Source organism: Bubalus kerabau, chromosome 1 (genome assembly GCF_029407905.1).
Source record: "Bubalus kerabau isolate K-KA32 ecotype Philippines breed swamp buffalo chromosome 1, PCC_UOA_SB_1v2, whole genome shotgun sequence".
Taxonomy (NCBI): Eukaryota; Metazoa; Chordata; class Mammalia; order Artiodactyla; family Bovidae; genus Bubalus; species Bubalus kerabau.
In genome coordinates this window covers 166443724-166465275 of record NC_073624.1, presented here as the reverse complement: position 1 = coordinate 166465275, position 21552 = coordinate 166443724, and the positions used below count along the sequence as shown (strand labels likewise).

The 21552-nt window shown below is 45.2% G+C and overlaps 1 protein-coding gene across 1 annotated transcript in view; it reads left to right on the top strand.

Moving 5' to 3' along the window:
- Nucleotides 1-21552, top strand: part of VSTM4 (V-set and transmembrane domain containing 4) — an 81682-nt gene that overhangs the window by 47311 nt on the left and 12819 nt on the right. The window contains exons 6-7 of the mRNA XM_055538385.1: nt 8970-9076; nt 10463-10524. Coding sequence (XP_055394360.1) covers nt 8970-9076; nt 10463-10524 — 169 coding nt within the window. The remainder of the gene's footprint in view (nt 1-8969; nt 9077-10462; nt 10525-21552) is intronic.

Here is a 21552-nt window from a genome sequence, read left to right as displayed (position 1 = left end):
ATGCAGAAAGTAATGCATCAGGATCCCCAGGGGTCTGCAGGTCCTTTGTAGGTGCTCCCACCCTGGTGCAGATTTCTGAGAACTCTGCCATGTCCAGCCAGCTCCCTATTCAAGGAGAGCAGATTCCATAATAACGATGATGCCAATGCTGGTAAGATAGTCACAGGTGACACCCTTTTAGTACTTCTACTTACCAGATGCAGTTCTGTGTGCTTGACATAATGTGACGTATTTATGAGAAAAAGTCTTTTCCAGGGAAGCACCATTCTTCCACCTTGAAAGTGAAGTTCTACAGGCTGTACAGAGCTCCTGGCATGGACTGTGGATGACCTTGTGTGTAGTGGAAGTCTATGGAGCGCTTTCAGAAGCCTCGCGCCAGATGTCAGGAAATTCACCCTACTTACGCTGGTCCTTGGCCTTTATCGATGGCAGTTGACCTTGGTGAGGGGGACCTGTGACTGCAGATGACAGTGAGCTGCTAACATGGTTGTTGTGACCTCTAGCACCCTACAGACCCCAGCACTCAGTCCAACCTCTCTTACCAGGACAGAGCTCTGAGCAGCTGCGTTTAGTATAGACTGAAAATGCACTGAAATGCTGGTAATGTCTTCTGCTACCTTCTCTTTAGGAAGCTGGTTTAAGCCCAGAGCAGCCTTTGTGGATCTGGCTCTACTGACCTTCTTCCTGCCCTAGTTTTCTTGTTCTCTGTTGTCTGGGCTGGGCCCAGAGTCCTTGCTTCAGGGCCTGGCGGCAGATGGAACTGGTTCAGATCCCAGTGCGCCTGCCTTGACCCCTCTGAGGCTTCATTTTCCCATCTAGGAGGGTCAGAGATTATGGCCATCAGGTACTTTTCACAGTGCCTTGCGTTGGGTAGACTGACATAGCTCTTATTAACTTGAGCTTCTGCAAAATATGACTGGTCACAGTTAGTTCAGTGTCTGGTAGAATCCAGTTTGCCTGCTTTACCTGGTGTCCTAGGGCGGCCGCCCACCACTCGGGCGCAGCCTCTGCCTACGCCCTGCTCGCCGCTCTGTCCTGCCGGTACCCGTATGTCTGTGGCTACATCAGTGGCTCTAGAAGAGCACACCGCACTCTCGCAGGCAGAAAGGTTTTCTGATCAAGATTTAAGGTGAAGTTTGTGCTTCCCCTCAGGGGCAAGACGTGGCACCGTGAGATAACCAAGTGGTAAAATTGTTCTTCCTGGGTGGCCCCATGGAATGTCCCCATTCCTCACCTGCATCCACAGACTGGAGAGCAGGATCTGTGCTGTTTAGCTCATGTCCCATCTAATTTAGGCTGAGCTGTCTCATCTGACCCTGATGATGGCTCTGTGAGATAGATAGCAGGGGTGGTTGTTGCTATTTAGTCGCTAAGTCGTGTCTGACTCTTTGCTATCCTGTAGCCCACCAGGCTCCTCTGTCCATGGAATTTCCCAGGAAAGAATACTGAAATGGATTGCCATTTCCTTCTCCAGGGGATCTTCCCGACCCAGGGATAGAACCCGCGTGTCCTGCATCTCCTGCATTGGCAGGCGGGTTCTGACTACTGAGCGACCTGGGAAGCCAAATAGCAAGGGGACATCTCCCCATTTTGCAGGCTGGGAGATGTGGCCCAGGGAAGTGAGGGACTTGCCCTGTGCCACCCCCCTGCTCAGACTGGAAGCAGATTCAGTGCACTTCTGCCTGCACCAGAGCCTGTTCGCTGGATCCAGCCACGAACTGCCTGCCATGGAGCAGAGGCGCCCAGCCTTCGTGGGATGGGGGCTCCCAAGAGAGGCAGCTGGGCCGGAGCTCTGTGCACGCCACAACGAGGGCCCACACGTGCGCCTCCTCCCCAGCCCTGGATGGATCCAGAAGAACTGCCCCGTTTCCCACAAACAGCACTCTGTTCAATCACTCAGCTCTCTAATTTAGCTGGCGTTTACGGCCTATTTTCTACCTTCCTCGGTTTGACTGGCTCCAGCAATGCTCGCTCCCTGGTGTCAGACACAAAATACAGTCCTGTTGCAACCCAAGATGTAGAATAACTTTTCTTGTAAGTGAATCATAAAATACACTTTGTTTGTCAAAATTTCCTACCAGGCCTGCTGGCTCAACAGGAGCTGTAAGGCGCTGAGAGAACAGTTGTCTGCCATATGCCATTGTGGTGACTCGTTGTATCTGAGGGCTCATGACTGAGGTATGAAGGACAACTGAGTTTAGCGCAGCTTCACTGTTTTCGGGGAGAATGGTGCTGACAAAGCAGAGGTCTTTTTCAGCCTACAGAAAGCCCTGGGCTTAGCGGCTCAGACTTACATATTTCAAAATTTTCATTTTATTTTAAGGAGCAAGATGATTAAAGCCAAGAAAATAGCAGAGCACATTGTTCTTAGATCAGATCAGATCAGATCAGTCACTCAGTCATGTCCGACTCTTTGCGACCCCATGAATCGCAGCACGTCAGGCCTCCCTGTCCATCACCAACTCCCAGAGTTCACTCAGACTCACGTCCATCAAGTCAGTGATGCCATCCAGCCATCTCATCCTCTGTCGTCCCCTTCTCCTGCCCCCAATTCCTCCCAGCATCAGAGTCTTTTCCAATGAGTCAACTCTTCGCATGAGGTGGCCAAAGTACAGAAGTTTCAGCTTCAGCATCATTCCCTCCAAAGAAATCCCAGGGCTGATCTCCTTCAGAATGGACTGGTTGGATCTCCTTGCAGTCCAAGGGACTCTCAAGAGTCTTCTCCAACACCACACTTCAAAAGCATCCATTCTTCGGCACTCAGCCTTCTTCACAGTCCAACGCTCACATCCATACATGACCACAGGAAAAACCATAGCCTTGACTAGATGAACCTTTGTTGGCAAAGTAATGTCTCTGCTTTTCAATATGCTATCTAGGTTGGTCATAACTTTCCTTCCAAGGAGTAAGCGTCTTTTAATTTCATGGCTGCAGTCACCATCTGTAGTGATTTTGGAGCCCAGAAAAACAAAGTCTGACACTGTTCCCACTGTTTCCCCATCTATTTCCCATGAAGTGGTGGGACCGGATGCCATGATCTTCGTTTTCTGAATGTTGAGCTTTAAGCCAACTTTTTCACTCTCCACTTTCACTTTCATCAAGAGGCTTTTGAGTTCCTCTTCACTTTCTGCCATAAGGGTGGTGTCATCTGCATATCTGAGGTTATTGATATTTCTCCCGGCAATCTTAATTCCAGCTTGTGTTTCTTCCAGTCCAGCGTTTCTCATGATGTACTCTGCATATAAGTTAAATAAACAGGGTGACAATATACAGCCTTGACGAACTCTTTTTCCTATTTGGAACCAGTCTGTTGTTCCATGTCCAGTTTTAACTGTTGCTTCCTGACCTGCATACCGATTTCTCAAGAGGCAGATCAGGTGTTCTGGTATTCCCATCTCTTTCAGAATTTTCCACAGTTTATTGTGATCCACACAGTCAAAGGCTTTGGCATAGTCAATAAAGCAGAAATTGATGTTTTTCTGGAACTCTCTTGCTTTTTCCATGATCCAGCGGAGGTTGGCAATTTGATCTCTGGTTCCTCTGCCTTTTCTAAAACCAGCTTGAACATCAGGAAGTTCACGGTTCACATATTGCTGAAGCCTGGCTTGGAGAATTTTGAGCATTACTTTACTAGCGTGTGAGATGAGTGCAATTGTGCGGTAGTTTGAGCCTTCTTTGGCATTGCCTTTCTTTGGGATTGGAATGAAAACTGACCTTTTCCAGTCCTGTGGCCACTGCTGAGTTTCCCAAATTTGCTGGCATATTGAGTGCATCACTTTCACAGCATCATCTTTCAGGATTTGGAATAGCTCAACTGGAATTCCATCACCTCCACTAGCTTTGTTTGTAGTGATGCTTTCTAAGGCCCACTTGACTTCACATTCCAGGATGTCTGGCTCTAGGTCAGTGATCACACCATTGTGATTATCTGGGTCGTGAAGATCTTTTTTGTACTGTTCTTCTATGTATTCTTGCCATCTCTTCTTAATATCTTCTGCTTCTGTTAGGTCCATACCATTTCTGTTCTTTATCGAGCTCATCTTTGCATGAAATGTTCCTTTGGTATCTCTGATTTTCTTGAAGAGATCTCTAGTCTTTCCCATTCTGTTGTTTTCCTCTATTTCTTTGCATTGATCGCTGAAGAAGGCTTTCTTATCTCTTCTTGCTATTCTTTGGAACTCTGCATTCAGATGTTTATATCTTTCCTTTTCTCCTTTGCTTTTTCCCTTCTCGTCTTTTCACAGCTATTTGTAAGGCCTCCCCAGGCAGCCATTTTGCTTTTTTGCATTTCTTTTCTATGGGAATGGTCTTGATCCCTGTCTCCTGTACAATGTCATGAACCTCATTCCATAGTTCATCAGGCACTCTATCTATCAGATCTAGGCCCTTAAATCTATTTCTCACTTCCACTGTATAATCATAAGGGATTTGATTTAGGTCATACCTGAATGGTCTAGTGGTTTTCCCTACTTTCTTCAATTTAAGTCTGAATTTGGCAATAAGGAGTTCATGGCCTGAGCCACAGTCAGCCCTGGTCTTGTTTTTGCTGACTGTATAGAGCTTCTCCATCTTTGGCTGCAAAGAATATAATCAATCTGATTTCAGTGTTGACCATCTGGTGATGTCCATGTTGTTAGGCATTGGTCAAAAAGAAAATATCAAGTGATTTTAAGAAAAATAAATGACCATGCATTTAACAAAAAGCCAAAATTCAAAACAGGAGAAATGTTTGTAATAAGCATGTCAGATTGATGTAAAAAGTGCAAACAGATCTATAAGAAAAACTCATGATCCTAATAAATAATAGTAGAAGGTGTCCATACGTCATTCATAAATGAGAAAACACAATTAGACAAACACAGGAAAGGTTCCTCCTAGCCAGCAGAGAAATGCAAATAAAAGGAGATATCACATTGTTCTTTATTAAATGAGAGAAAAAATTTAAAGTGATAAGTCTGGTGTTAAAAAGGCTGAAAACATAAATATGCTTATCCATTGACCAAGTGGCTATAAAATAGTACTAACTTGTCAGAAATCATTTTGATAGTGGGTATTGAATAGCCTTTAAAATGATCCTGTTTTTCTGAACTAGTATTTCTAGGTCTAAGAATTCAAAAGCAAAAGTCTAAGAATGAAAAACCATTATGCACAAATATATTTATAGCAATGTTATTTATATATCAAATTGGGAAACAGATGTTTAGATGCTGGGGAAGGGCTAAGAAAACTGCAGCATGTCTTGCCTTTAGAATAGTAGGAGGATGTATCAATTTGGAAAATGTAGATTAAGTAAAAAGAAGGATGCAAAATTGTAATACAATTTTGTTTTTTAAAAAACAATGTATAAGAGCCAGGGAAGAGTTGAAATTTAAATCCACACAAAAGCCTGCCCATGGATGTTGCTGCTGCTGCTAAGTCACTTCAGTCGTGTCTGACTCTCTGTGACCCCATAGACGGCAGCCCACCAGGCTCCCTCATCCCTGGGATTCTTCAGGCAAGAACACTGGAGTGGGTTGCCATTTCCTTCTCCAATGCATGAAAGTGAAAAGTGAAAGTGAAGTCGCTCAGTCGTGTCCGACTCTTTGCGACCCCCTGGACTGCAGCCCACCAGGCTCCTCCATCCATGGGATTTTCCAGGCAAGAGTACTGGAGTGGGGTGCCATTGCCTTCTCCAAGCAGCTGTTTATCCATAATCTCCAAAACTTGGGAGCAACAAACATGTCCTTCAGTAGATGAATGAGTAAATAAACTCTGGTACATTCAAACAGTGGAATATTATTTGACATTAAAGAGAAATGAACTATCAAGCTATGAAAAGACATGGAGAAAACTTAAATGCATATTTCTAAGTGAGTGAAGCCAATCTGAAAAGGTTCAGACAATGTATGGCGTTCTGGAAACGGCAAAGCTATGGGGATGGTAAATAGTGGTTGCCAGAGATGGGGGAGAGGGATGACCAGCTGGAGCACAGAGGAATTGGGGGCATGGAAACTATTCTGTACCTTACTCTAGTAATGGATACACTATAAATTTGTCCAAACCCATAGAATGTACACCACCAAGAGCGAACCCTAATTAAACAGTGACCTTTGGGTGATAATGACGTGTCAAAGCAGTTTCGTTAATTGTCACCGATACACCATTCTGGTGGAATATACCATTCATAATGTGGCTGGGCAGTGGTCTGTCTGAAATCTCTGTACCTTTTGCTCGGTTTTGTTGTGAACACAGAACTGCTTACAAAAATAAAGTCAAAAAAGGAAATAAAACACAGAAGAGGAAAAAGACTGGAAATATTTACAAAGGTTACGATAGACTTATTATTTTTGTTTTCATGTCTGTAATTACCATTTTAAAACATGAACGTGCATTAATTTATAATGGAAAGAAAAAAATTTTTCAAGCTTTAAGATGCTAGGAAATGAAGCTGTATGTGTGGTTGTGTATTTAAACAGTCCTGAGGGTTTCTGATCCCTTTTTCCCTCTTAGTGGCCAGAGTTTTGTAAACACACATTCCTTTTGGCTATTTGTGAGTTTACAGTTGACCTTATACTTAAAGGCATGGCCAGTTAGAGTTTCTGCCCAATAAAAATAAGCTATCTTTGGGGACTCTTGGTGTGAACTATATTCTTAGAAATTTCCCCACTAGTCACTGTGTGACTCAGTCTTTGTTATTTTAAAACTCTAGGACTGTTTTAAAATACTCTATTTTCTTTTATTAAATGTATATATATTTAGATAGATATTTGTGTTTAATTTACTGTTTTTCAAAGATTATTCTGTCACATGTGTGCGTGCTAAGTCGCTTCAGTTGTGTCCGACTCTTTGCAGCCCTATGAACTGTAGCCCACCAGGCTCCTCTGTCCATGGGATTCTCCAGGCAAGAACACTGGAGTGGGTTGCCATTTCCTTCTCCAATGCAAGAAAGTGAAAAGTGAAAGTGAAGTCGCTCAGTCATGTCCGACTCTTAGCGACCCCATGGACTGCAGCCCACCAGGCTCCTCCGTCCATGGGATTCTCCAGGCAAGAATACTGGAGTAGGTTGCCATGCCCCCCTCCGGGGGATCTTCCTGACCCAGGGATCAAACCCGCATCTCTTATGTCTCCTGCATTGTCAGGGGGGTTCTTTACCACTAGCACCACCTGGGAAGCCCTTATACAATCACTTGGTTTAGTAATTTAAATTTAAAAGTTAAGTAATTAATTTAAAAAATATATGTGCAGTGATAATTCTCCCTGTCCGGTCTTCTATCTCTTTAGTTCCTCAGCACCCACATTCTAAGGCATACTTTTTAAATTCTCTAATGAATGTTTCCAAAGTGAATATTTCCAAAGTTTCCCTATACTTGTGTACATAAATATTAATATATATCATTTTCTCCTTTTTTTATACAAAAAGTGACACATTTTACACATTGTCCAACACCTAGCCTTTTCACTTAACAATGGGTCTTTCCTTATCCTGGTAGAAATAGCTTCCTCGTTCCAGTTTCAAAGGACCCTTTGTATGTGTTTATGGATTCACCATAATTCCCTTCCCCAGTCTGATGCAGGTGGACAGTTAGGTTGTCTCTAATCTATTGCTGTTACCAATAGCATGATAATGACTTATATGGACCTATTGTACCCATGCAAGAATATCCACAGAATCAATTCCCAGAAGTGAAATTGCCAGGTCATGGAATATAAACCTTTGTAATTCTGATAGCCCTGTGATCCTGATTGCTGAATTATTCTGCATCATGAAGGGTTTCCACTTGTACCCCCAATACTCCAGAGTGCCTGACTCCTCACACCCTTGTCGAAAGAGTGTTTTGCCTTAAGTCGGATTGTTGCCATTCTGACGTGTGCAGAAAGGAAGTGCAGTACATTTTTATTTGGATTCCTCTTTCTTGAGGAAGTTTTAGCACGTTTTCCTAGGTATGAGCCTTTCTTCTTGGGTGAAAACTACTTACCACCTTCGTTCATTTTGGTTATCGGGTCATATTTTAATGGATTCCTAGACGTCCTGTGTATCATGGAGATAGCCTCTCTTGGGAACTGTACTTACCTGGCCGATTATGTGTCTGAGGACAAGAGAGGCACTCTCCTCTGGGTTGTTGGAGCCAATAGGATGCATTTGAAAGAAGACTGATGGCCATTCAAGGAAGTGTGTGAACTCTATCACGCAGGTAGCATTGACAACAGGTTTCGCATCAGGCCAGTCTGGGTTTGCAGCTTTTGTGCTGCGTGCTTACAAACAGTGTCACTTAGGGCAAGTCACTTGGCATCTCTGAGCCTTGGTATTCTTAGCTGTAATATAAGCTTACCCATTACCTTGGGTTATAATGGTTAACACATAGAATATGATAGATACTACAGTGATTATATAAGTGACCACCCAGGTAAGAGAAAACACTCACCACACTCCTGAGGATCATTTCAGCCTCTGCCTTATAGGTGAGGGCACAGCAGGAGGATGAGGTATGCCCAATCATGGTGGCCTCTGGGGCTCCCAGCTGCAGTTCCCCAGGGTCTTTTCTCACTTGCACAGGGGCTGCTCTGTCTCTGGATTGTGAACTACAAAGACATGTGCAAGGAATGCTGGTGTTAGGGGAGCTCAAGGAGAAGTTTTTAGTGATATCTTAATACCCTACTGGTGATATAGCCAAGCCAGACTGAGTAAACCCATTAACTACGTGTAAACCACCAATCTATACATCCCCAAGCAATGTAAGCAAGCTGGCCCTGGGTCTCTCCAGAGATTTTGGGACTTCACACAGCACAGCACATAGTCCTAACTAGCTCATCTCATCATCCTTAGCCACGGGTCAGTACCAAACATCCCTGGAGATAAGCACAGAGCCATCTCATTTCAGCTCTAAAAACCTCCTACCTTACATAGGTTCATCTGGGTTCTCAGAAACTGTTGCTTCCTTTCCTTGGAACAAACCTGCCTTTGCCTTCACCTGGACCTTTTTCTTCTACAGCTCGGGGGAGACTGTCACTAGCGTGACCAGCTTGGCTCCACTGCAGCCCAAGAAGGGCAAGAGGCGGAAGGAGAAAGCTGACGTTCCTCCCGCAGTTCCTGCCAAAGGTAGGGAGCTAGCCAGTGGTCACCTGCGTGGTGAGCAGAGCACTTGGGGTCTGATGTGAGTGTAGGATGGGAGATGGACAGATGGAGGATGCGGCATTCCTGATTGTATGGCCTGGAAAACTCCACCTAGATTCTGATCTTATCTGAGCCCTGTCCCTGAGGTGGGCTGGTGGGGGTGGTGCCATTGGCCACACACGGCTTTAGCAGGGAGCTGTGGGGGTTGTGGTGGGGGGTCAACCTCTACAGACTATTCTAAAGTGTATTTCCTTCTGAACTGCTAACGTGATCTGCGCAAAGCAGGATGGGGCCAAAGGGTGTCTGTTCATTTAAGGGAAAAAGTTTCTCTGGTTTTTCTAAGGATAAAAACCAGGTGTGTAATTTAGTTTGGATTTGTTCTAGGGATAAAATGAGGGTTATTCCTTGATTCTAAGGAATCATGACAGAGCAGCATAAATGAGGAAGAGGGGCATTTCCTGAGGCAAGAACTAAAGGTGTCTTTCAATAGTTCCTAAAATAACTGTGGCTAATTTAGATCATACCTCAAAGGTTTTGATATAGAGTTGGGAATACAACGGTTGCCCCAGTGAATAATTTAATAGCAAGACAAGATCCATTGTATTCCTCAGCTGGGCTTTCTAGGATGTCCCCTAAGCGCCCTTTGAGCCGTGTGGCAGAAGGAAGCGGTGCTGAGTCTGAACATACATCAGGTGGACGGGAGAGGCTGGGAGGCACGGGCCTCCTGGGAGGCACGACACGTGTGGGTCTGGGAGGGAAGGGGGTGGCCCCTGCTCTGGGCCGGGCAGCATACCGCCGTAGCGTCTCATTCTATCAGAGTGGCCAGTGCCCTGTCAACGAAAGACGAAAGGCAGACTCAGAGAGCCACGTGGCAAAGCCTGACTTTGGGTTCAAGTCCCAAATCATTTAAATACGAATCAGTTGCACGACATTGCAGGAAGAGCCTCAGTTTCCTCCTCCTCGTCCTATCTGGGGGCAAGAAGACCTTCCCTAATGACCTCACAGGGTGGCTGTGAGGCTGAAAAGGTCACTGCTGTCAGGGTTAGTGTGCAGCCAGGAGGAAGCCCCAGGGAAAGTTCCAGCCTCAGCCTTAACCAAGGGGACTTGGTTCTCACCTGCACATCCGACCTCTTTGTAGCTCGTGGTGTTTTGTCGACCTTGTTGAGGAGAGAGGATGACATGTCCAAAGGCTAGGAGGGGATCACCATTCCCCGAAGGGCAGCAGTCCAACTGATACCTGGATTAGAAACTAAAGTTCATCCATGAAGGCAGGAAGGGGCCAGAAGACTCTGTGTCTGTGGTGCTCACGGTATGTGGACTTTAAAGGTCCTGGGAGGAACTGCAAACTAAACCCTTGATGTGTTTCTACAGCTCCCATCGCCACCACGTTCCATAAACCGAAGCTGTTAAAGCCACAGAGGAAAGTCACCCTGGTGAGTAACCACATTCTCTGTGTTGTCCCCTCAAGCCCTAAACACACTCTGGTTCAAGGAGTATCTTTATTGACTCAAAACATGCTCCGAGTTCTTGGTGCTTCGTCCCCAGGCAAAGCCGTTCTCTCTTCTTGGGTCAGCTTTCAAGCCAATTTTTCTCCATACCTAGTTCCCAGAGTGGCTTTTGAAAAATCCACAAGGGATTGCTTTTTATCATCCATGCTCCTTTTTGAAAAGAAGGAAAAAAATCACACTTTGGAATGTATAAAACATAAAGTGGACCAGCTTCTGTAAATTTGTCTTGATAACCACTCTGAAGAGACTGCGAAAGAACCTTCCAGAATATATGTTGTACTTTTTATTTGAAATACTTTTTAGATTTACAAAAGCGTTAGAAAGATGATACAGAAAGTTCCTGTCTACTCTGCGCCCAGCTTTTCCTAAGGTTAACATCTCACAAAGCCATGGTGTATTTGTCAAAACTAAGAATTTAGCCTCAGCATATTACCATAAGCTGCACTCCAGATTCGGGTCAGATTTCAGCAGTTTTTCCACGAATGTTCTTTTGCTGGTGCAGGATCCCATCCAGGCTAGCACATGGATTTCATGGTCCTGTCTCCTTAACCTCTTCCAATCAGGTCCAGTGCCTCAGTTCTATGGCCTTGACACTTTTAAAGAGCAGCAGCTACATTTTTTAGAATCTCCCTTGACTTGGGTTTCTCTGAGGTTTTCTAATGATTAGAAATGAGGTTATGGATTTGAGGGAAGAACAACACAGAAGAGATACGCCTTTCTCGTTGCGTACCATGGGGGGGACCTGCCGTGACATTCACCTTGACCACTTAGTGAGGGTGAGTCTGCCAGACTTCTTCATATAAAATCACTGCTTTTTCCTCTCTGTCGTCTGTTTGTTAGAAGTCAGTCGCTAAGTCCAGATCACGCTCAAGAGGAGGAGCGTGAAGCTGTACCTCTTGAAGGGAGGGAGATCAAAGGCTGTGGACACATGAAACCCACCACAGTGATAGGTGCTTTAGGGGAGAGTCATCCAGCCTGTGCAAATAGTCTGTTTTTCCTTGAACTTTCATCTACTTATTTTAGTGTTCATCAGTGGATTTTGCTTGTAGCACTTATTACTATGGTGAATTAATGGTGATTTTCTGTTTTCCTCAACCCGTCTCTGTTTACTACTTAAAATTCTTCTATAAGCAAGAGCTGGCTCCCTTCTCTCGTTGATTTATTCACTAATTTCTTTACATCAGTGTGCATACATGGAGATTTAATTTCTTTTAAATGTGTACTTGTAATGTTATTCATTTTGTTGCTAATTTTGTTCAGCAGTTGTATATTTGTGTGAGAGAGAGAGAAACAAAAAGAGAGGGAGAGAGAGGCAGAGAAACGGGCAAGCCTATTCTAAAATGTGTATGTATTGCAAAGGAAAAGAACAGAAAAGTGGAGAGTTTATATATGCCAGTTCACAAAATTTACATTAAAACCACAGTAATTAAGCCATGTAGTAAGTAATTGGGCTTCCCTGGTGGCTCAGACAGTAAAGAATTTGCCTGCAATCCAGGAGACCCAGGTTCAATCCCTGGGTCGGGAAGATGCCCTGGAGGAGGCAACCCATGCCAGTATTCTCGCCTGGAGAATTCCATGGACAGAGGAGCCTGGCGGGCTGCAGTCCATGGGGTCACAAAGAGTTGGACACTACGGAGTGGCTAACACTTTCACTTCACTTTCAAGTAATGGTATCAGCACAAGAATAGACATATAACCCAAAAGAAGATAATAAAGAGCCCCAAACTTATCTGCATATGTGTTGTCACTTGATTTTATGACAAAAGTGACATTGCAGCGCAGTGAAGAAGGGATTATCTTTTCCGTATATGGTGATTATCTTTTCTGTATATGGTACCGTATATATGTGATACTTCACACCACACAAAAAATTAATTACTATGAAACGTAAAAATAAAGCTTCCTAAGCATAGCTACACAAGGTCAGGGCAAACAAAGTTTTTCAAATCTATAATGTTGCGAGCTTGATGGTTGCAGTTAGAACCTGTGTCCTTCTGAATCCAGAGCGTAAGGTTTTAACCAGCTCATTCAAAGCTTTGTCTCGGAGGGAAACCTGGATCTCTGTGCATGACGCTGACATCTTCTCCTGACTCAGCCTTACCCCTGACCTATTCTGTGCCCAGGTTCCCTGCTGTTCCTCTGGACAGGATGGCTCCTCTGTTTTCCAAGAGAGAACCTCCTTTTCCCTGCAATGAACTGTGGGTTCTGTTTTCATGCAGTGTGATTCCATCTGGTTCATGTCATCAAAAATTCCTCACCATTTCTACTCTATTGACTATACTGGTCTTGTCCTCAAACACAGCAGCAAAGGTTTTGCTAATTTCAGTAGATCTATGGTCCTTCAGTGGACTTTGGGAAACTCAGTTGAACCCAGAGGCTGAAATGATCCACTTTTCTTAGAGCATCCTGCATCTTACCCACGAAAAGCAGACTCCCCCGATTGTCTGAGCTCAGTCTCCCAGCTGTGCATACCACTGCACGTGTGTGTAGGTGTGGGTGCATCTTTTCCAGATCTTTTATTCCTAACCCATGTATTTACCAACAACCTCAAGACTGATTACACTTTTGTAAATTTTCGCCATTTTACATCCTAAGTTGCTCAGGGCCTGTTGTTTCTAATCTAATCTCTTACCCCTTGTGAAAACAGAAACTGCTCTTTATTGACGTTCCATTGATACATCCCAGGGATATATAAGAAAAAGTGCTTTTTTGCATGTCATCGTATTTAATTCTCACAGTAAGCTCCCCCATTCCTAGACTTGCCTGTGGGGACACACAAACACTCTTCTTAGGGAAAGTGAGTGCCTACAACCCGCGGCGGGTAGCATTGCATCTCTCATGAAGAAAGGGCTGCTCCGCCCGGACGGAGCAATGTCAGCAGCCTTGAATGGGCAGCTCTCTAGTTCACAGCCACACAGTGCTGCCTCCTTCAGCAGTTTGGGGCCACTTATAAATGACGTAGATTCAATAGCATTTTCAAAAATAACTGGTCCCAATCACACGTTTTTTTTTGTGGACTTTTTTGGGGGAATGGTTAAAACTTTCTTCACACCTTAATTGGCCCCACATGAGTTTTTTTTTTTTTTCCATCAAATTTTATTTTTTAAATTAATTATTTTAATTGGAGGATAATTACTTTGCAATATTGTGATGTTTTTACCGTACATCAACATGAATCGGCCGCAGGTGTACATGTGTCCCCTGCATCTTGAACCCCCCGCCCACCTCCTTCCCAATGTTGTGGAGTTTTTGTTTGTTTGTTTGAGCTGGCGTGCTCCTCTGGGACGGAGATCCAACAGAGGAAATTCTTGATTTGCACAGAAAGTAAGTCAGGGCAGTCATATATGCAGTTCAAAATGGATTCTTTGTTTTTTGGAAATATCCATACTGCTGTTATTAAATACCAATTTTCCTGTCCTTTGATCATTTAAGATATGAAAAGACTTAAAATGTTTTAAACCAAATTTTCCAGAAATGCGTCAATTTGAAGACCAGTTTGCACCTACACCAATACACAATAAAGGAAAGAACTGACTTTGAGTGTACCTCTGCCTGATCAGCAGTTTAGTGTCAAAAATACCAGGCCTAGCGTCTACAGGTTTTGGTTAATATTAAGATTTATTTTCCCAATAGTCCAGCATTGACCTCAGTCTCAATTTGGTCGATATTTATCTCTCAGATCAATAAGTCTTGATGGCAGCTGAAACTACAGTCAATAGCTAGCTACCTGTTGACTCACACAGGCCTTGGTGGGTAATTTAGAAAATAATTTAGCAACATCTTTTCTTTGGGATCTGGTACCAGTTTAGGTGTTTAATTCTATAATTGCTGCATTTTGCCACAAAGTCCATAATACAGTGTTTCCTGGAGTGGTCGCTGGCCACAGAGCTCTCCAGCTCCCCAGCCCGTCTTTCCAGAGTGATGTTGATACATGCTCACCCCAAGAAAGCAACCTGCCCACTGCCTCACTGACTCATTGGCAAGAAGGAAGAGCCTCCATGAACCGAGCGTTTACTACGTGTCAGCTCCTCTGTTAGGTGATTGCAGGCTCCATCTCCCTCATCTCAACCACATACGCCGACCCCCAGCAGACCCTCGGGCTCCAGGCAAAAATGACAGGCCTGGGTCCTTGCGTTTTCATCCTCAAAGCTTAATATCTTTTCTCATGTTTCCAAGATAACATGGCATTTTGCAAGAAGTATATATACCAGAGACTAATAGTGGTTTGAAAGAAAAAATGACAGGACTCAAGAAGAAAAAAGAGGTGAGAAAGGCATTTTAGATGTTTTATAATCGAGGTGTCAAAACTGCCTTCCCCTCTTTTAACAAAACAACCAAACACAACAACCTGTTCTCAAAATTAGCTTATGAAGCCGTGCCTTATCACCAAGGTTCTTTCTGATGGACAGTGTGTTCCCTTTGTCTAACAACCTGGAATGCTGACAGTGAACCATTATTCCAATATATCAGTGGTTCTCCATCCTTAGGGGGCCAGGACACACTTTCCCAAAACTCAAAATGTGTATCCTTCCAGTTGGCGGTGGGGGGACGGACACTAGATCAAAGTCTCCCTGAGGCCTTCAGGGGACCCCTGTTTCCTTCCCGTGGTTTTGGGATCCCTGACCCCATTGAGATAATTCGCACACTTCCAGAAAAGGCTGTCGTCGCCCCCTTGTTTCAGAAGGAGCAGAGTGTGTTTGATTTCCTTTTCTTGCCCTAGGCCACTTACTGATTCAGAGACCTCGTGGAGGAAGAGAAAACAGTCTCTGTGATGGAGAGGTGACACCTCGATAGCAACAGGGACTGTGAGCTGGAGGGTTGGGTTGGCAGCATCCCCAGACCGACTCACAGAGGATGCAGGCCCGTGGGCTCCTGCCTCAGGGTCACGCCTCCTCACTGAGGCTCCCTCAGCGGGTCCCCTCTGTTTCCTCTCTCTAGAACCAAGTCACTCGCCTGTAGCGCTCTGTAGCTAGAAAGATCAGACTACCCTTGTTCTCTAAGGAGAAACTATGCCTTGAGAGCAGAAGGCTGAAGACACGGGGAAATCAGCAACATCAGGGGCCTAATTACAACAAGTTTCCCAGTGGGTCTCTTGCATCCTGTCTCCCCCTCGGATCCATCTCCTGCACTACAGCCTAGGGATCTTTCTCAAACACAACTCCAGTCATGTCATTTCCCTGCTTAAAATACTCTGGTGGCTCCCCCTTGCCTCCAGGATGAAGCATGGCTTCCTGCAGCGGCAGCTGTCATGACTGGTCTCCCACTCCCCTCCTCCACCCCACCAGCCTGTGTGGTCCAGGTCCCCTTACTGCTGGCCCCATGGGCTCTGTCCTGCACCTGCTGCCTGGCTCATCCTCCCACAGGGCTGCCTCTCACCTCCAGGAGGGAGCTCACACACCACCTTCTTTTCTGAGGCCTCCTGCTCCCTCAGCCCCACTTCTTCACACACCTGGACTCGCGTAGACATCAGTGCTACCCTCTGTATGTCAGGGCCTTGCCATCGCCGACTCCCATGGCACCTTTTAGTTAATCTGTTCCACCTGACCCCGCAAGGCACTGACGCCCTTGTCCCTGGGAGTAATCTTGGGTCGCCTGCCGTCACCCCAGCTGACCGCTTTCCATCTCGGCTGCCCCCGTCCCCAGACGCTGAGGCTGGCTTCCGCTCCTCCACCTCCTCAGTGTCACCTGCCTCTGGGTCCTCTTCTCCTTGAACACATTGCCTGGGAGGCTCGACACTCACAGGTGCAACAGCCAGCTGTGCAGCGCGCTGGTTTCCTAGTCTCCGTCTTCAAGCCAGTTCCGCAGTGGCTCTTCTGACTGCTTGTGAAACATTCCCCAAGGGGCTCCACATGTACCCCAACTTAGGCACATGAATTCATCACCTTCCCCCGGTCCTGCCCCACCTAGGATATCCCTGCTGTCCAAACTCTAGGTGCCTTCTTCTCCCTCATCCGCATGTTCGTTGGTGACCGAAGGCTGTCTGTTACTTCTCAGGCCCCTGGCTGTCCTTTGCTCCTCCCCGGCCACAGCTGGCCCGCATGCCCACCACCTCCCCATCCATCTGACTTCAGGACCGCCCCTCCCCCCGCCCCCCAGGGCTCCCTCAGCACCTGGCCTCACCTGTATCTTGGCACTTCTCATGCCTGACTCAACTTTCTCCCTCGCTAGAACCACATCGTGCCTTTTTACAAAGTGACCTTTATGTTTCTCTTACTGTGAAGGCTGTACATGGTAGACACCTTAGACACTGAAAATATTTTTTAAAAGTTTTTTAAAAATTGTGTTAAAATACACATAATATAAAATTTAGCATCTTAGCCATTTTTAAGTATACAGTTCAGTGGTGCTAAGTATATTCATATTGTTGTACAAACAATTTCCAGAACTCTTTTCATCTTGCAAATGTCTGTACTCATTAAATAACTCTCCACTCTCCCCTCCCCCAGTCCCTGAGAGCTACCCTTCTACTTTGTCTATAAATTTGACCGCTCTGGGTACCTCATATCAATAGAATCATTTGGTATTTATCTTTTTGTGATTGGCTTGTCTTACTTAGCATAACATTGTCAAGGATCATTTATGTTGCAACATGTGTCAAAATTTCCTTCTCATTTTTAAAGCTGAATAATATTTTGATTTATGTATATATATTACATTTTGTTTATCCATTCATCTGTCGATGGACTCTTGGGATGCTGCCGCATGCTACTATGAACATGGATGTGCATTCTCACCAACAGTGCACGAGGGTTTTGTTTTCTCTGCATCCTTGCCAACCCCTATTTTCTGTTTTATTTTGTAGCCTTCCTAATGGGTGTGAGATGGTATCGCATTGTGGTTTTGAGTTACATTTTCATAATGATTAGTGATGTTGAGCATCTTTTTCATGTGCTTTGGCCATTTGTATATCTTCTTTGTAGAAATGTCTGTTCAAGTCTTTCCCCATTTTTAAATCAGATTTTTTTGTGTGTGTTTGTAGATGTTCCTTTATATATTCTGGGTATTAACTCTTTCAGATATATAATTTGCACATATTTTAATCCATTCTGTAGGTTGCCTTTGCACTCTGTTGACTATGTCCTTTAATGTCCAGAAGTTTTAAATTTTGATTAACATTAGTTTTAAAGTCATAGACAACTTGTCCATCACTGTGTCCTCAGCGGGGGACCTGGGATCTGCACACTGTATGTGGAGTGAATGAATCGAGGACAAAGATCTGAGATTGCAGCTCTAAGTCCTCAGTGCTCAATGTGAGGTCCAGGGACCAGCAACCTGGACATCACCTGGCAACTTGTTGGGAAAGTAGCAGCTCAGGCCCCACCCTAGATCTACTGAATTAGAATCTGCAGTTCAACAGGGTCCCAGATGAATCCGATGCACCTTGAAGTTTAAGAAGTACAGTTCTGAGTAACGTAACAGACAGTAGCCAGCTCTGGTTGGGTTATTGCTGGCAAGATTGAGTCGTCACTGGCCACCTCCAGAAATAGTTATACTAACATTTTAGTAAGACAGGTCAGCCCACTTGGGAGAATGGTGAATTTTCTCATTATCAACAGACATAATTAGACATGAGAATCTACTTCTAAAGGGTATTGTGACTCTCCCTCATTCCTGAAAACCTTTCCTGGATAGCTCATCCCCATCTCAGCTTGGTGTAGCCCTGTCCTGTGGCCTTCTAGGACCCCTGGCAGTCACAGGTAGAGAATTCTGTCGTGTAGGGAATATGTAGCCAAGACCCGTTTGCCTGGGATTCCCTTGAGTTTATAAAGTCTGCAGTAAACCTGCCTCCTCTCATGGAATCTGAAAGATCAGAGCACTTAAAACAGCCAGAGGATGAGGTTCATTCCATCATTGTTGAAGGGAACCTGTCTTAGGAGAGGGCCTTCCTTCCGCCCAGCATCAGCCCAGGACTGAGATGCCAGCTCTGTTCAGGGTTTCCCTGGTGTCTGGAAAGACGCCCCTTCTTCCAGCTTAGTTTTCACTATCCAGAATGTACTTCTAAGACCAAAAAGAGTTTTTCTCTGATCAGCAGCGGAAAAGGGCTTTGAGGCCCATTAGACCCCAGTGATGGAATTCTGAGAAGATTTTAATAATAACCCAAACTCCAGCAAAATTATTTCCAGAGGACATGCATTTCAGGTTTCTTGAAGGATGTTTATAATAAGCTGGAGACTTTCTCTTGTTGTCGTTAAACGTGCTAGCGCTGGTTCCAGTTGAATTCTACATGAAAAGGATATATTAACCTGCATAATATATGTGCATAATCTCGATTTAAAATTAAAAAGAAGGAAAAAACCCACAACCACATGAACAATATATCGCCCCAAGTAAAAGCCTTGGGAAAAAAACAAAAACTATGCTTGTACCACGCTAGTCCCATTTTTAGAGAGATAAAAATTCTATGCCCCCCTCGGTACACATGCACATCCCATTATTGTCACGGGGAGTTATGTATGTCGACTGGAGGGAAGAAGAGATGCTGGGGCTTCGGAATGGATGAGAGTGGGGAAAACAGAAGTCGTTTCATTTCATGGGCTTCCTTCTGTCAGAGAGGGAGGGGTGAGCAGCTGGGTCTTTCATGAATGAGATGTGATCACCAAGGAGGCAAGATCAGGCGTCCCAGAAGTGGCAGTGGGAACATCCCGAATTAGGGACTCAGCCCTGATGCAGGGTTGTCACTTCCCTGTAGGCCAGGAGGTCAGTTCTGATGTCCCTCGGCTGCCTTGCGCTGTCTCCAAACAGCTGCTGGGCTGGAGGATTCTCAACTGTATCACAGGCCAGTGGAAGTTGGTCAAGACTCTGATGTTCTTAAGGATGGCCCAAGTGAAGCCATTACGTTCAGGAATCTTTTAAGACTGGTAGCACCCTAAGCACTCACTGGGGACCCTTTTTCGGGAGACAATGAGAATCCTCTAGAAGTGATACAGAGGGAGTCGTTCCCGTTCTGTTCTCGAAGGATAGCGCAGCTGTGTGCTTTCAGGAGACCGGTGGCTTCGGGATTGACCACCTCGGAACTGTGTTTCTCCCATTTGCTGCATCACAGATTCATTGGAATTGCTCTGCTGTCTTACATCCAGTGTTGACAGGGAGTGTACGAGTTGCTGTAGGGGTTGCAGCCTTTGACCCCTGACAAAGGTGAATAGGCGTCACAGAGGTGAGCTGCGGCCAAGGACAGCCCAGGCTGAAAGCAGGCTGGAAGTCCAGCAGGGCCAGTCTGCTGAGTGACTCCGCCTGGTCACACAGACCCACCCTGCCTTTGGGGGTCTTGAACCCACTCTGGGGCAGGCCCATCTCTGAGTGTCTACAGGGAAGGTCCCTGTGAGAGGCAGCTCGCTTTCCATCTCAGCTCAGCTAATTTGCTGCCTTTATTGGGCCCTTCATTGTTGGGATTGTTGCACTGCCAGGAAATTTTTTTTTAAATGTTTTCATTCTATTTTATTTTTGTAATCTCACAGAGCAATAATATTTGTATATTTGATTTTTTTTTTAAAGCCTATTTCATTGAAAACTTCAGTTTTGAATGCAGAGCACTTCAGAGTTGTTATTAGAAGACTTTTTCTATCTCAAATAGAGAATACGAGAAATGAAGTACCATTTTGGGGAAAAAAAAAAGAGAGTAATAAAGCATCATCAACCTATAATATCTGTAACATCAAGCTAGGCATCCAGAATGTCAGGAAGAAAATTTCTACGTGAAGCTCAGTTTGTGACAAACTAATGGTATATTTAGGGGATTTTGTTTCCCTAGCCACCTTCAATGCTTATTATTATTATACTTTCCTAAAGCTGAATTGATAAATTCTAATAAGCACATGTGCGGCAATAAGACACAGCTCTGTGAATTAAGATTATACAGCATGCATAGAAAGATGATGAATGCAAACTACGAATTCAGTCATAGGTGCCCGTTGCCCGTGTTACATATAAACCCAACCAATAAACGAGCATACCTACTGCTGATTTACATTTGTGCTCCGTGCTTGCTTTGTGCCTTGGGCATTGTGTCTGTGACATAAAGCTGGTGTTGGTAATGGTATTGGTGCTGCTGGTGATGAAGGTGGTGATAATGATGGTTTTGATAGTAGTGATAACACACTTCACTTTGATGGCATGTGCCCATGCAGGTACTATCCCAATGCTTACCAGTACAAACATTGGGTAGCTCCTATGTGCCAGGTAGCACGTAGGTCGGCTATCTTTCTAGGAGCTAAGTTGTAGTGGCATGCTTCAGCCCACTCCTGTCTACTACAGAGAGGAAATCTCTCTGGCATCTTGAAATCAGCCACTGTGGGAGGATTTACACATGTAAGTCAGCAAATGCTACAGGTGAATTTTCTTCTCGGGGGGTCAGTTGCTCAGCAACTTCCCTGCATATCACTGGGTGCAGTGGATACATTTGGCAGAGCCCCTGCTCCCACTGAGCTGAGTGATGTGGTGAGAGGCTGGTCCTTGCCCTGGCTTTGGCGCTTGCTAGCTCTTGGCCCCAAGCTTGCCCTTTCCTGTGAAATGAGGGTGGCAGTTAGAGGACGTTATGCAAGGGCTGTTGGTGCCCTAGTGGACACGAGCTGCTGTCGCTGCATCCCAGTGAGAAGACAGAAGCTCACCAGATATACAGAGCTTTTTAGTGCCAAGGGGTGACATGCGCTCTGCAGAGCAAGAGAGCAGGGTAGGGAGCCAAGCAGGGATGTGTTTGATGGGGTGGGGCTGCCTTGGAGCGAAGACCTGATAAAGTGAGGGAGCAAGCCGCACTGCCATGTGGGGAAAGAACAATCCAAGCAGAGAGCATAGCCCAGGCAAAGGCCCCACACAGGAAGTGCTGTCCAGGTGTGTCCAAGAAACACAAGGAGACCAGCATGGCTGGAGCACTGGTCAGCATGGGGGACATAGGATGTGAGCTGGGGACAGAGGAGTCCCAGGGCAAGATCTGGAAGGATGAGGATCTTGAAAAGGACA